The sequence below is a fragment of the Lepisosteus platostomus genome, chromosome 1 (assembly GCF_059453375.1).
Source record: "Lepisosteus platostomus isolate fLepPlt1 chromosome 1, fLepPlt1.hap1, whole genome shotgun sequence".
NCBI lineage: Eukaryota > Metazoa > Chordata > Actinopteri > Semionotiformes > Lepisosteidae > Lepisosteus > Lepisosteus platostomus.
Window position 1 is genome coordinate 72,893,332 of NC_142611.1, and position 13,161 is coordinate 72,906,492.

General features: G+C 39.4%; 1 protein-coding gene across 1 annotated transcript; it reads right to left on the minus strand.

Moving 5' to 3' along the window:
* Positions 1 to 5,820: 5,820 nt before the first annotated feature.
* ccna2 (cyclin A2) lies at positions 5,821 to 11,406 on the minus strand. Its single transcript, XM_088637133.1, has 8 exons — positions 10,814 to 11,406; positions 9,844 to 10,090; positions 9,423 to 9,535; positions 8,978 to 9,201; positions 8,684 to 8,888; positions 8,383 to 8,496; positions 7,030 to 7,163; positions 5,821 to 6,220 (listed from the first exon to the last, which is right to left on the minus strand). The coding sequence occupies exons 1-8, from the start codon at positions 11,021 to 11,023 to the stop codon at positions 6,169 to 6,171; spliced, it is 1,299 nt and encodes a 432-aa protein (XP_088493259.1). The 5' UTR covers positions 11,024 to 11,406; the 3' UTR covers positions 5,821 to 6,168.
* Positions 11,407 to 13,161: the final 1,755 nt, after the last annotated feature.

Here is a 13,161-nt window from a genome sequence, read left to right on the forward strand (position 1 = left end):
CACCTGGATTTGCTTAAGAAATGTTATGTAAAATACTTGAGAATTATTTATTAAATTTGTTATTAAATTATTTGTTGTTACACCTACTGTTATAGTGCTTACTTCTCAAGGCCACTACTGTCTTTACCAAGGAGGTCGTATTACTTTGTTTTACATTACTACTGGACCTGTATGGTACATGCAGTATAATGTGCTTTATAATCCCATTAATAGCGTCTGTAAGTATTAGTGACTGTAAGTATTTACAGTCATTGCATTGCATCCCCTGAGGCATGGGTGTAATGGTTGTTTAGACAGCCTGCTGATCCTTAATGTTCCAAATACAAAACTAACATGTAAGGTATTCAGCTGCTTCTGAAGCTTGAATGGAAAGGATTCAGCTCATTTTTATTTTTTTTCCCACCTTTTCCCACTTTTTAGTACAGGATAAGTTTTGCAACAAAGGATCATTGCTCCTCTTAATTTAAACATTAACATTCCACTGATGCCTGATTTGAGTCCCAACTCATGTTTTATGGAAATATGTTAGCAAACACTTTTAAGGCTCCTTTGTCACCAAATTCAGTTCACCAGGGTGAAATTACTAAGAAACGATCCCAAAGCTAATTTTCCACCTACCAGCGAACCCCTTTTTCAGGGGAAAATATGTTTAAATAAGACTTTAAATGATTGATGTAGTTGTTGTTTCTGAAACTACTGTTTTCACCCATGCATCCTGAGCACCAGTAGAAATGTATCATTTATAACTGCAACAAAATCAAAAATTATCAAGACATCTTTTTTTAACAAATCATATTTTATTAAATAAACATACGTAAACTCGTGCAGGTAAACATTTAACAACCGCGTCACTCACATTGCTGTGAAAGTCACAGGTTAGTAGGATGTGTCGTCACCCTTGGAAACAATACAATCTTTGCATCTGTGATGCATGCTTTGATGCATGTGGGACTTTCTCACATTCCTTTTGCAGAGACACAAGCACGTACTTTCCACTGATATTTGTTGCAGTAGGTGCGATGCCATCCCACTTACATTCAGGGGGTCTCGGGTCTGGTCTGTAGGGCCCATTGTTACATTGAAGATCCATTCTTGGCCTATACAGCCTGAGATGTTGTTGCATCCAGATGATCTTGCAGGAAGGGAAACAAGTGGGTTCCCAGGGTTTGACAAGAGATATTCACTAGGTAAACTCTAGGTGCCACATTGTCTCAGCTAGAAAATACTCACTGGGGCTTAGGTTTGGTGAGCAGGGCATATATAGCATAAATGACACATTCTTAACCTGCACACTAGAGCCTCCCCATCAATCTTGGTAAGGTGTTGTGACTTGTCATCTCCCAGATCCTGACTGTTGGGTTATAATATCTTGCCAGGTTAGAAATTGTTGGCAGTGAACGCCCCAGGTGGTGAGTTGCAGTGTGATGACTTGGTACAGCCTCCTTCATCCTGCTGGCAAAGGACTAAAGCTTGTGATGAAAGAGGCGTATTGTTTTCACTTTGTTTTCTTCTTTTCAGCAGGCTTGGCAGGTTTGGTAGTCAAGAAGCTAAAATAGCTCCTGGTTTATGCTGAGCTTTCACCTTGAGCTATTACTGTCAGTCATAAACACTCAAATTGATGCCTTAAACAATTTATCGGTATTTTAAACCCATATACTTTCATTTTCTAAAAACGTACATGCATAGAGAGGTGCATATTTTTTGTGTTGGTAGTATATTAAGGGGTATATAGTACCTCATAGGTACTCGATCAGTTCTTTTAAACCTTTCAACTTCAACAAAAAAGAAAAGTAGTTTGCAGCCTGCAGTTACAGTGGTGTGAAAAAGTAAGTACACCACATGAAAGGGTTTGTCTTTTTTTATATTTTTGGACAAAAGGATATTTGATCATCATTTCAACAATACTGAAAGATAAAGGTGATCTAATTTTAAAAAATAACATTGAAAAAATCACATTTTGCACTCATTTGTACTATTTAAATCAACAAAATGCAATTTCCTTGTAGGGAAAAAGGTAGTACACCCTTACCTTTATCATTGCATCAAATGCCTAAAATTAGAATCAGTTGCACCAAAACAGGTGAAAATGATTAGAACATCATTAGAGTGTAACTTGGAGGGCACTGCCTTATGTAAACATAAGAAACCTGTGGTCTGGTTTGGTCTTAGCAATTGAGGTGTGTGGCTACATCATGCCAAGATCAAAAGAGCTCTCTGAGGCCCTCAGAAGAAAGATTGTTCATGCCTTTGAGTCTGGGAAGGGTTTTGAAGCCATTTCCAAGCAATTTGTAGTCAATCACTCCATTGTCCGAAAAAGATCATCTACAAATGGGGAACATGTCAAACCACTGACAATCTGTCCAGGCCAGGTCGTCTCACCAAATTCAGTCCAAGAGCTGACCGAAAGATGCTGCAGGAAGTCTCCAAGAACCCCAGGATAACATCAAGGGATTTACAGGCAAGTCTTGCCTCAGTCAATGTCAAAGTGCACGAGTCAACCATCTGAAAGAGATTGCACAACTTTGACCTACATGCGAGGTCAGGAAGGAAGAAGCCTCTGCTCTCAAAAAAAGAATATAGATGCACGACTGAAGTTTGCCAGACAACACCTAGGTGAAGATCAGGACTATTGGAACAATGTGCTCTGGACAGATGAGACAAACAGAGCTGTTCGGCCACAATGCCGGACATCATGTCTGGAGAAAACCAAAAACTGCCTTCGACCAAAAGATCCTCATACCAACTGTAAAGCATGGAAGCATTATGGTTTGGGGCTGCTCTTCTGCCTCAGGGCCTGGCCAGCTTGCCATCATGGAGTCAACCATGAATTCCACTTTGTACCAGAGAGTACCTGAGGAGAATGTGATGCCATCTGTCAAAAAGCTGAAGCTGAACCATAAGAAGACTGTACGACAAGACAATGACCCAAAACACTCAAGCAAATCCACACAAGAATGGCTCAAAAAGAAGAAATGGAGGGTTATGGAATGGCCAAGTCAAAGCCCAGATCTTAACCCCATAGAAATGCTGTGGGGGACTTGAAGCGAGCAGTACATGCAAGAGAGCCCTCAAACATCACACAGTTGAAGGAGTTCTGTAAGGAGGAGGGGGCAAAAATTTCTCCAAGTCGATGTTGGAGACTGATAGACAATTACAAGAAACGCCTAAAAGAAGTGATTTCTGCCAAATGGGGCAACAGCAGCTATTGAAGCTAGGGGGGTGTAGTTATGTTTTCCACAGCAGACAATTGCATTTCTGACATTTTTTTTTGTTGAATAAATGATTGCAAAGAATAATTTTCATTGTTATTTGTTAAATTAGATCACCTTTATCTATCAATATTTTTTAATTGAAGATCTAATATCCATACACGCAAATATGTTGAAAAATACACCTTCGTGGGGTGTACTTTTTATCTGATACATTTGTGCAAAACAAATTAATACTGATAAAAATGTTTTTTAAACAAGTTACATAAATCTTTGAATTATTAAAACTGCCAGTGACTACAGGTGACCGGTACCTTTCAATTCACATCGTTTCATAAACTGCCAGAGACCAGATTAATTACAAATAGAAATTAACTAGTAACCCAATGGTTGCGTAACTGCCGAGCAGTTCAAACAGAGCACTTCAGACTATTTGAGTCCATTTCTTAATTTCCACTGGAGAAAAACTGAATTTCCAGTTTTCGAGGTGGTTCCCCAAACCGGTTCATAGTGCGCAAAACGGGGGGGATTTAAAATCATAAGTGCTTATGATACATAATTTATTTGTTGGTATATTAGAATCTACCCATTTTACTAAGCATTTCATAGTCTATTTAAAGCAGCTTTGTAGTCACTGTACAATTTCAAATAATACAATAATTGTTTCTCTTCTATCCTGAGCATGATTCCACAAATATAACGTTAAGGGCAAAAGGCGCGCACTGAACCCTTCACAAGTGTAAGAAGACGACTATTCCTAACACAAGCTTCGTACTAACAAAGAGCGCCGCTTCAGCGCTACGTCATTGGGTACTCGTAGCTCAGGCTACCGGTTTAAACAGCGTGGTTCTCCGACAGCCGGACAAGTTGAGACAAAGCGGCGTGGGTCTGCTTATTAAATCTCTCCAACGTCTAGCAAAGCAACCATCTGCGGGCATATGTAAACAAGAGACCACCAGCCCATAACTCGAGCCTGTGTAGATAGACGCCAGGGTATAAGAGCTATGGTGCAGAACTGTAAACAAAAGGAACTCGTTCTCCAGATACCAATTATAATCAACCAGCTCTGTTCCCACTCCACTAAGTACCTACAAAACGTCAACAATAAATTCTAATTGTATTTGACTCTGTTGAGCAAGTTTTCAGTAGCTAACAAACGCTGGTTTTAAAATGTCATGTGCTAACGTTTTGTATATATATATATGCATATACATAAATGCATAAGTTTAATATTTTAATGTGTATATTGCTTTTCAGTAATCACTCATTCTCTTTAAGCTTCTAGTCTTTATAATGAATTAGAAATACACAGGACCAAATGTAACCATAAAATACATTCCCGGACATTTTTGTGATGATTGAAGGAGTTTTTTCACCCAATAAGACAAAATGTGCAGGGTACTTGCCAATGGTTAGAGTTTTTACAATCAAACCACTTACTACAGCATGGAATTTTCAGAGCCAAGTACAGTTCATAGGTATATTCATATATTAGGATCATTACTTTGTTCCTCTTTACCTAGTCTTAATATTAACATTCCCTTGGTAGCTGATGACAGTCAATCCCTGCTCATATTTCATAGAAATACACATTGAAACACTTGACACCAAACTTGTAAGGTATCTACACTAGAAAGAGAATGCCCCTGGTAATCGTTCCGATTGCATTTATTCTCTTGGATGTGATGTAGTTTCTGCATTTAAATCAATTTAACAAAAGTATGAGCTATTAAATCAGTTATGAAACCACAGGAGTGTGAAAGGCCATTTTACCAATTATAACAGGCACTAATTCAACATCTGATATTTAATCTATGGGGATTTAAAGCAGAATTTGCTATATTAGACCAATTCTAAAGTAATTGAAAGGGAAGGTCAGGTTAGAGCTACTAAAGCACAATTGACGACATGGAAAGAGATAAAATGGGATTTCTACAGAGTACTGTTTAGAGCTTTGCTTTTGATGCTTTAACACAGTTAATGGTTATGAGTCTGGGAAGGGTTTTAAAAATCTCTGCAAACCAATGTCCGAGCTGGTCTAGCCTAAGTATGGGTCATTGACCCCTCGCTCAGGTATTGATAATCTAGCAAATGGCACCTGCTCTTACATTCACCCACTCTTTTGGAACCTCCCTTTGTTTAAGAGGTTTTCCTAGTCTCGATCTTTCTGTAAAGAAGTGTTATCATACACAGCTAGAACACCCATCCATGCAGGGACCCACCAGGGAGTCTAAGCTTGTCAGACAGTAAGAAGCTTAACTCTCACTCACGTTACAACCGTAAAATACAGACAAAGGTAGTAACTACCAGAAGCATGAGAACATTTGAGTTGTAACCTCTTTTACCAAGATCCAAACAGACTTTCAGAACCCAGTTTTACAGAAAATGAACTTGAGGAAAGAGCAATTTCTCTCATCTACTTAAACCTTCTTAGAAATCCAATATCCTGTAGTTCACCACCATGGGAGCTTGCCTCCTGTAGGTCAAGGAACCTCAGTTGTCATTTTGAAAGGCCTTCAAAGTTGATTAACAAGATACAGTTTAGACAAGCATCGCTAAACAGTCCAAACCTATACTAGCTTTCCAGATCAAGAAAGACACCAAGAGAGACAGTATGTCAACTGTACCTTTATTATAGAAGGTGGAATTTACAAGATAAAAGCATTTATAACTTCCAATAGCTTTACTTGCTATAAACCCTCACACAATCTGTTAGCTCCTCAAGGCATGGTATGAGGAATACAACTTACACTTGAGGCAGTTATAAATGTCAATAATCAACACCCTAGATTGCACATAAAATACATTAAAAGTACAAAACTGGCATCTGTATACCATAGACAAACCTATGGCTTGCAGTTATTGAAATACTCTGGTCATGGTAGTGACATTAGAAAAATAAAAAACTGTACATTAAAAATCTAAAAAAGTCTTCCCATGGAAATAAAAACTCCCAGCTTTAAACCAGCATCAATTTTTCTGGTGGTTCAATCAGAGAAACTTCATGGTACCTGAAAAACAAGTCAACATTTAGGCTTTAGACAACAGTGGCAGTTTTCAAGGCTATATCAAAGACAAGCTATAAAACAGGATGTACAGTGGGCATTCACAAGGCAAACTAAGATTTTCCCAAACAACCTGAATGTTGTAGGGCTTTGCACTTTCTGAAGACCTTATTACATCCAAAGTGTGTAAGAAGGGGCAGTTACAAGTAAAACAGCCTCTCCTAAACCAAGTGGGTTATCAACCTATACCAAGGTCTTGGTGGGTATTTTCCCCATAGTGGGAAAAGGTAGAGAAAGTCCAAGTCGTCACCCAACCCAGTTTTCTGTGCACTGTACGCAAGAGTTACTGTTCCCATTTATATGCAAGCATTTGAAATTAATGTGAACCGGTCAAGCTTAGAGACCGCAAGACAAGTTTCTCAAATACTGGGAATTTGAGATCCCTACAAAAGATACATAACCAAGGTAATGCCAAGATTACCGATTTAATAGCTGGACCTGAATCTTTGGCAGTCAAATCACTCACTGCCAGAAAACCACTGGATCTAGTTAGATAAACTCCAGCAGAACAGAATATGTGAAGTCAAGAAGTGTAACTAAATCTTTAGTTGGACCTATATCAGGCCGGTCAAAGTCTTCACCATTTCCTAGAAACACCTAAAGATCAACAAAGCCAAGTGTGAAGGAACTGCTCTTACAAAATGGACGCATAGAGGCATACAGAATAAACTAACCCCACAGCTGGACAAGCCAGATGTACTTTGCATTTTAAACTGCTACAGTTGCTACCAGAAAGATGTTTTGGGAGTACTTACTTTGTACCCTTGTATTTCTCCCTCACAGACTGTTGCGCATGCTGTGGAGCATTGAGGTAGGTTTGATGCAGATCCATGATGCAGGGCATGAGGGACTCCACAGTGTAGCCCGTCAACTCAATCAGAGACTGCGGCTGTAAGGAGACAAGAGAATTACAAGCCTGCCTACAGATAGTTGTAACATACCACTACAAAAGATTGAGGAAATTCAAAATGGTAAGAATCAGTTCACACAATCAGCTTCATCAACAAAAGTGATTTTTAAAAACCCCACACAGCAGCTAACCTGACCTTGCGTTTGTCTGTAGGAGGACTGCATCCTATCACTGTTTAGGGGAAAAATGTAAAGGTTACACCTTTAGAAAAAGGGCACTTCCAGCTGGATGGAGATGAAGGGATACCTTAAAGGGGAACGGCAACATTTTTATAATTTTGGGGATAGAAAGAACCAACATTCAGGAGCACACTGCAAACCACAATGAAAGTGAAATGTACACAGTAACCTGAAAAACTGTCACCTTCACATCACAAAATAACTTCCAGGTAAATCTAGTGCTGTATTATACAATTCAGAATGAGGCAGCCAATCCTCCAGTAGTACATTGCATCCTTATTACATTGAACTCACAATTCTGCTAATTTAAATCATCTTTAACTCAAAAGAAAAAAAATCACTCTGCCAACAAATACTAGTTCCAATGTTACCTGCATTTAGTTAACATTTCTGCAGTGAAATGTCTGCCCTGCAACATGTACTTATCTGCTTGGATATCGCATTAAATTAGACAGTGACTAGTGAGCAGGAAGGGCCACTTCACATCACAACTACAGTAGTTTCACCAACTTGACAATTTTGTGAATTCAGTTTTTCTATACCAATGAATGTGACAGATTTAATAACTGGCCTGAGAAACTGGGACTGCAGTTCCCCTTTAAAATTGTCTTTATAGATACAACAGGCTCATTACCAATTCAGTCCAAGACATGGTGGATCACTATAGATTTCAAATCTAAACATGGAGGTGCTTATTTTGAAGTCACTAGGGATTCAGTCCAGACATGAACATTCACTATAGTTTAGCTGTTTTCCCTGTTACAGTCTTAGAACTGGAAAAGACTAAGCCAGGGATGTAATCCAGTGAATATCAGGTCAACATTAGGACTACTTAAGGCCCTTGAAAGCCAATTATTCACAGCAATTAATGAACCTGAGAGTTAACCACTTAATTTGAACAAAAGGCTTTCTACCAAGCAAAGTAAAAAAGGGTTCTGAAAGATCACATTAATCTTTGAGGGACCGTTAGTTGACAAATTCTGAATATTACACGTAACATTACTAGATTAGGAACTTACCCATGAAACACCTGTAATTGTATACCGTGCCAAAACGAAGGCCGCGGCAGCTGTAACCGACGGGAGATATTTCAGGAACGGGTCCGAATCAACTAAACTCAACTCCCCCAGGAACTGCAAAAAATTAACAAGGTATGAAGACATGAATGCATTCTGTACATCTCTGCACTTCTACAGAAGTGCAAAACAAATGAAAAGAGGAAGACCTACAAAAGGTGATGTATGTTCTGGAAACTAAAAACCTGTAAGTGAAATACCAGGGATTTCAATAAAAATAAACACATCGTTGGCATCAACTCACCATTGACAAGCTCTCAACTTTCTGGTTCACTGGCTGATGAAGGAAGTACTGGGTGAGAAACTGGTTGATTGTAGGAGCAGCAAGATCAAAAGACAGCACTTTCAAAATAAGATGCTCCATCCTCAACACTTGCTTCTTAGTGTAAGTGTCATCCGTGATGTAGACGAACTCCGTGACTTCTGGGGGGTAGATCTCTTCGAATTTCCTGAACACAATGGGGAACCAAGTCAGGTCTCATACAAGGGGAAGAGGATCAACTCAAAAGGGGGTTTCAGGTGGTAGAGTGAGACTTACGAAGCCAACAGCATAGCTGCCGTCCCAACCAGCTGCAGTTTCCCCCGCAGGACTGACATCGCGGACAGGAAACGGTCAATATAGTTCGCAGCCAAATAGAGCGTCTCGTTCTGCAGCTTGTACTCCTCTCCCACCTCCACCAGCCAGTCCACAAGGATGGCTCGCATGCTGTTCGTAATGTCTGGCTGTTTCTTCATGTAGCCAGCTTTGGGCCTGGACTTTATCTGAGGAAGAGAACAATTAAAATGAAGAGTTAAAACATTTGGGTTTTGGAATCTCCCTGTACATAGCCATCTTAGAGGTTTTGGATCAGCTGGAGGTCATACTCCCCTCAGTGGAAAGGGATTCTACCTTCATTTGGAAGTTGAAGCCCCACAACAAGCATTCAAGTCAAACTAACACAAGTGTCAAGTTTGTCTGGGGGAAAAAAAAAATCCATTCTTACCTCCATTTCCCTTAAGTATTTGTGGATCTCTACAGCATAGTCTGGCACTTCATTTGCATCCCTTGGTTTTTCCTCGGCATCACATACCGACATGTCCATAGCCACTGGTGAATCTGGAAAAAATAGCAAGTACAGCCCAGAATTAGTACAATGATTTATGATTTAAAATGGATACCAACTTCTAAATTAGTTACAATTATGAGAAGTTGCTTTCTTTCTTTACAGGGGTAGGGTATACTGCACTTGTTACAAAAGCCTAGGCTTGGTTACATAAGGGTTAAAGAGTAAAAAGCACTGTTAGCTAGGTGAGGTAAGTTTTCTTTTGGTTTAAAACTATAAATATCTTTCCATTGATTGCAAGTCAGTCTCCAAGGAGCTACCTCCTTAAAGCTAAGCCATTCTTGTTTCAGGAAACACCTACCAAAACTGGCATCCAGAGGGCACTCAATAACGGAAAGGGGCTGTCTGTTCCCCGCAATGGGGTTAATTGTAAGCAGAGGCTTCTCCATGAGGACTTTAGCTTTGGAGGCCACTTGCTTCTTGGTACAAGCACCATCAGGCTCATCCACGTGAATTGTGAAACCGGGCTGCTTTGCACCCATCTTCTCTGAAGGATCCCGGCCATGGTTCTCAGAATTTGTGCAGGACAGCACTTGACACGAATGGCCCTGAGAACAAAAAACATTAACATCTTGCGTCAGTAAGTATTAGTGGACGTTTACATACATTTCCATATTGGCCAGGTAGAGCTTCTATAATCATCTAAAATGGCGGTCACTGAATTACAGTCCAAGTTCCTATAACGTTGGCAATTCCAGGTTAATGCAGAAAAAAAATCCAGATTAATGCAGAAACGTAAACCACGGCCTTTTAAGTTAAACTTGAGAAATGGCTTTCATGCATTTTTTGAAAACGGACGCGCGATTAGTTTCCCGTGGAAAAGGGAAACCAGAATCTTCGGAAACGTCAGCGAAAACTTGACTAGTACACTTCAAAACAAGAGATCCCACAATTTTATCCCGTCTCTACACATTGCAGAGCTCGTTACAGCAGTAACCTGCCGCCTTGAAAATGGCGGACTGTTCACTGGGAAACACCAAATGGCCATTTAAACAGTTGTTTGCCTCTGTGGCGCTAAGGTAATAAGTTATGATTAATCTAGATCCTTGACTACATCAAGTGTTTTGACCACTCTGTAGAAAGCCGTTCCGTTTTTAAAACGCAATCTCAGAAGTTAACCACACTAAAGGAGAAATTGCAGACGAGCACCAACACCGATAGACTGCAAACCGCAATAAAACACCGAAAACCTCAGATTAAGTTTATCACCACCGATTAGATTTAAATCGCATAATTTAATCGTTTATTAATTTAAAAGAGCTTCGACCAACCTGTTTTGTTCCTTGTTGTAGCTGGGGTCTTGCGCTTCTCTGGTTGTTCTGCAAAGCTCCCAAAACACTTCTGCTTGTAGCTTTTGGGTTTATATTTTCTTGATCTTCAAGCCGGTGTTTTGCAGCAGCCCTTTGTTTAAAAAGCATGTTTTCCCGGTCTTGATTTTTCTGCAAGTCACTCGCAGCGTGATCGCGACTGATACCAAACATTGTTGCTCAGCTAGTACGCTAAAATAAAGTTCTAAAATTTAAAATAAAACAACCGCCGTAGTTCCGGGTTAACAATTGTGACGTTATGAACTAGCAAGCAACCAGAAAAAACATAAGTTGTAACATCAGGGTTAGAGTCTTCTACTACGAAGAGGTCTTCCAATACCCCTCCCAAAGTCTAGAATTAAAAAAAAAAACTTAAAAAAAACAACAACCGATCACCGCCTCCCCAGACGTATCACTTTCAGCTGTCCATGCTGGGTCTCTTGTATTTTCGAGGTGCAGTATTTTAGCGATCCGAAAAACCAGAGATTAATTTACAACTCCTTGCCAACCCCAGTTCCTGCAGTTACTGGACTGCTGCTTTCTCTGTTCAAGTAGCCCGCGACTATTGAAATCACCCAATCCGAGCGGGCCTCACCTTTTACGTCACCAAACCTACGGTGGCGCAGACATCCAAAATTCCTGTCTGGGGCTCAGTGTCACAAGAACCGGGACAAAAGCCTTCAAATATGATTGAGTCAGCGACCGGTATTATACTTTGATTACAACAACTATAAATCTACTGTCATAACAGATCGTTTCAAGTGTTTGGGTAATCTGAACAAACAATATATGTATTTCACTTGAGGTTATGTTAAATATTTGGATAGACGATGTGATTAATTCACATTTTGCCGAAGTAATCTTTTTTGACTGATTGATTCACTTAGCACATTTTAGGGCATTACGGTACAGCCCCAGGTTTTAGCTAGAATGTTATAGGCATCAGTTGTATATATTCATACAACACACAGTAGTAAAAAAAATGCTACTTCATTATATGCACGTTATTTTCCTTTTCAAATATTAAAAAATAGGATGAATTTCCTGCTAGTTTTATATAATTAGTAGTTTCCTACGATGCATAAGTATATGGTAATGTACCGAAATAAACATTTTTTAAATAATATTGAAATATAAACTTCATTAGGAACTGGCCACGTTGTCTGCAGCATTTGCAGCATTAGTCCAAGATTTTTGAAAGTCCAGTTTACCATTCATTTTGAATGTGGATATGTGCAAACTGAGAATGTCTAATATTGTACTATTCAAAAGGACAAAAAGGCTATATTTTATTTTGTGTTTATGTATCTCTGTTATATGTAAATGAAATGTAATTGTATCATAACTCCGAAAATAAAAAAGAAAGGTTGGGAAATGAAGGATTCACTTAGGGTTTTGTGATGGCATCAGTTATTTTCCATGAAGTGTGTATAGTTATTTTGTACAGGAGAATTTTTTTAAAAGCGTGGAAATGAGAAGAGGTCATTTTAGCCAATCTAGTCTGTTTGGTACTTAATTGATCCAAGAACATCAGAAGAAAACAACTTCAACAACATTGCTGGGTAGCTTGTTCCACACACCCACCACCCCCTGGGTATAGAAGTGTCTCCTGTTCTCAGTTTTAAATACAATTCCACATAGTTTCCTGGTGTGTCCTCTGGTTCATGCTGAAGATGTTGGCCTGTCAATGTCTTTGGGGATTTTAAATCTTTATGTGAGGTCCCCCCATGGTCTTCTTTGTTCAAGGTCCTTCAGCCTGTCAGTGTATGTCATTCCTTTACGTCCCTGAATGTATCAAGTTCCTCTTTTCTGACCTGATTACATATTTTCTACAACAAACACAAGTATGATAAATACCGTTCAGAGCAGTGAGGCTCAAAGATCTCTCCAGCACAATAGTTCCTCATTTCACTGACAGTTCTTTTTACAAGGGCCTCAGGACTCCTACAGAAAAACACGAGAAGCCAAGATTCTCCTTAAACCCGGACCTTGTCTTTTTAGAATTTCTCCATTCATTTACAGATTTCAGGTTTTCACACCTCTCCCCCAGATCTCCCTTCGTTTGCACTCTTTCTCACCTTCCCAGTCCTTTGTCCTCCTGTGCTTTATACACCCGAACAAGGATCAACAGCCGAAATGATGTCTTCTTTTTGCTTCTTAGTGTGGAGTTAAATCTTTACTTACTCCTAGTTGCTATGTAAAGTAACACAAAATCAATGTGCTGCAATTTACCTCAATTGCAAGTTTGAACTGTAATGGATCATTTTTAAAAGTAACTTTCCACAAAACTAAACATAAACTGTAGTAATAAC

Bases quoted from the DNA above. Each gene is read 5' to 3' on its own strand.
- ccna2 (XM_088637133.1), bottom strand. From the start codon at position 11,023: ATGTTTGGTATCAGTCGCGATCACGCTGCGAGTGACTTGCAGAAAAAT. The intron at 9,536-9,843 runs GTAGGTGTTTCC...TATTTTTTCCAG, and splicing joins CCCTCTGGATGCCAGTTTTG to ATTCACCAGTGGCTATGGAC. The intron at 8,889-8,977 runs GTAAGTCTCACT...CATTGTGTTCAG, and splicing joins GCAGCTATGCTGTTGGCTTC to GAAATTCGAAGAGATCTACC.